Source organism: Nestor notabilis, unplaced genomic scaffold, assembly GCF_000696875.1.
Source record: "Nestor notabilis isolate BGI_N333 unplaced genomic scaffold, ASM69687v1 scaffold943, whole genome shotgun sequence".
Taxonomy (NCBI): domain Eukaryota; kingdom Metazoa; phylum Chordata; class Aves; order Psittaciformes; family Psittacidae; genus Nestor; species Nestor notabilis.
Window position 1 is genome coordinate 29,104 of NW_009921338.1, and position 2,944 is coordinate 32,047.

The 2,944-nt window shown below is 38.7% G+C and overlaps 1 protein-coding gene across 1 annotated transcript in view; it reads right to left on the reverse strand.

The window, feature by feature from the left end:
* The window catches only part of EFCAB7 (EF-hand calcium binding domain 7), a 28,516-nt gene extending 26,576 nt beyond the window's left edge, over nucleotides 1-1,940 (reverse strand). Inside the window, exon 1 of the mRNA XM_010011099.1 lies at nucleotides 1,754-1,940. Within this exon, the coding sequence (XP_010009401.1) occupies nucleotides 1,754-1,940 (187 nt within the window). The remainder of the gene's footprint in view (nucleotides 1-1,753) is intronic.
* Nucleotides 1,941-2,944: the final 1,004 nt, after the last annotated feature.

The window sequence follows — 2,944 nt, forward strand, 5'->3', positions numbered from 1 at the left end:
TTATAGTGCAATCTCCACATGGAGACGTCATGTACTTTACGCATGGGCAATGCAGCCATTAGTGAGAACCTGGTCATTAGAATTATGATACACTAAATTATTTGACAGCTCAGCACGGTTTTGCCTTTAGCTGTTAAATGGGGAGTTTATTATAAACAACTGCAATGCCATAATACATACACATACCTTTTCCTGGCATCACAATCTATGAGGAGGACTTGAGAAACCACAATCCCAAATGCATTCTGAGCTGCACCCCAAAACCCACAAAATAAAAACTATTAGGTTTTTAATGACACATTTCAGTTCCCTTTATCTAACTGAAGATTTATGTACTCATGATTTCTTTGTCAACCACATGAGGTGTAAACATATCTCCAATAAAGCAAGGTAAGATTTTCACATCACACAACTCCAGGTAGAAAACAGGACTGAAAGATACTTTCATGAGTTTCCTAACACAATCCCATGCTATTATATACAACCATGAATAAACTTCTTCATGAAAGGACAAAAATGCTCCAAGAAAGAAAGAAAACAAAAAACAACAAAAGACCCCAAACACAATCCTACAATTCCAAAAGGTAGCAAAGTTGGATTATATTTGCTTGAAAAGTTTTATCTGGGAGGCTAAAACCTATTTCAAAACTGAAACAGGTTTTCACTCAGTCTTATCTTACTCAGTCACTAAGATATATTATAAAGAAACAACTTCCAACACACAGCCCTAACTACTATTTTTGGAGTAAACTTTTGTAACTTTCCTAATAATTCCATGCAAAGAACTTTGAAAGTTCATAGGTTTTCAAAACAAACAGGATCTACCAACAGCTTTATCTAGCACAGCTGAAGCAGGTATTTTTTCCTGTTGCACTGCTGACAGCAATACCACTTATCCACAAATATCATAGGGATGAAAAAAAGGAAGGAAACTTTTGATTTCATTCTATGGGAACATTGTAATTCAGTAGGAGGTTAAAGAAGAGTAAGAATTTTTATGAAACACCAGTGCCTGAAACAGTCCATTTGATCACATAAACTGGTAGAGGAAAGGCAGTATTTTCACATACTTAGAACTGCTCTGTGGGTAAATTCCCATATGTACACCTCCAGTACCAACCTCTCCTCTGAGTTTGCAAACCTCTGTGCCAATTCATGTGATTTTCCATGCAAGGACAATTGTCCACAATTTTTAACTGAACTGAGACCAACTCAGTCATTTGATAGGGAGAGGGAAAAACTTACTGTAAAAGTGTCACAATCACAAAGCAGTAAACAGGCCCACCTCAGGTAAGCAACAACACTACCATCAAATATGGTGGTCTTAAACAACTCACTTGGGTCCCCTGTAAGCTGACAGCTAGCATGGGCTTTTGCCCATTCCTGATGGTGATTTACAGATGAAAAGCTCTGTCTACTATTCCCACTTTCACGAGTCTTCCAACACCTAGCAACAAAGATTAAGGATTTGAGGAAAATTAAACACTCTGAGGAATTGTAGTTTCTAAAAAACATTGAAAAATCACTATATGACATATTTTATAACAGGTAAAGAATGAAAATGTCTTCAAAGATGCAACTATCAACACTTGAAATCTGAACCCTGTTTAAACCTACTGTAAATTCCTTAAAACAGTTACTGAGTTTATGCACTGGGTTACTCACTATTGAATTGCTGACTGCTGCTTGTAAACTACCCGCTGTAGTCATCACACACAATAGTTACAGGGAAAATAAATAATCTCTTCATTACCTAATCTGAGTTGTTCTTTCGATTTAATGTTTTCTAAACTGCTTTTTAAAACAGCTAGATAAGCTGCTCGGCAGTTCATGTAAAAGGTGGCTTCTTCTGCATGCTGGGACTTCTTTGCTTGGGAACTTTCTGGGTGCATGACTTTCTCACTGGAGAGGGATGTGTTATCCTCAGGACTGCTGGCCATTCTGTGAGGAATACAATCACAGTTAGAATTTGATACTGCCTTGCCTGTTTAATAACACATCTGCTTTGTCCTCTGAAACATAGACTAGCACAGAGTATCCTAAACATTGAGGTCATGTTTTCAGTTCTCTAAATTTGGGATGGGAATACTTAGCTATGCCTCTAGGTAAGTGGTCTGAGATCCAGAAACAAAAATAGCTTGAGCTCTACTTACTATGCACTACTTAATCTTTATTGATAGTAAAAAGTTTCATTTTATTGTATTTTCATAGAATCCCAGACCGGTTTGGGTTGGAAGGGAGCTTAAAGCTCCTCCAGCTCCAACCCCTGCCATGGGCAGGGACACCTTCCACTAGAGCAGGTTGCTCCAAGCCCCTGTGTCCAACCTGACCTTGAACACTACCAGGGATGAGGCAGCCACAGTTTCTCTGGGTGCCAGTGCTTCACCACCCTCACAGGTTGAGAACTTCTTCCTAAGATATAATCAGTTTCATCTGTATCTAATCAATTTAAATCTGTTAGTTTAAAGCCAATCCCCTTGTCCTGTCCCTACAGGCCCTTGTCCAAAGCCCCTCTCCAGCTTTCTTGTGGCCCCTTTAGGTACTGGGGCCTAAAGTCTCCCTGGAGCCTTTTCTTCTCAAACTAAGGCTAACAAGCCCAGGTCTTTCAGCCTGTCTCCAGAGCAGAGGTGCCCCAGGCCTCTGTCATTTAATTTCAGACATTTGATATCACAATGATTATATAGTCATATTATTTGAAAGTATAAAAACAATTTTTAAGTTATCTGTGATACAAACCATTGCTGTCCATGTTTGGAAATAAACTACAAGTCCTTACTACACACATCCACCAGTATTTCTACTCTTATTACATTAGCTAAATCCTCCTAATGACAGAAACAATGGGATAATTTGTACAGAAGCACATTTGTTGGCTCTGAGGACTTTACTGTCTGTACCTTGCATGATCTGTCACAATGGTGACACTGGGTTTAAACTAAAACAG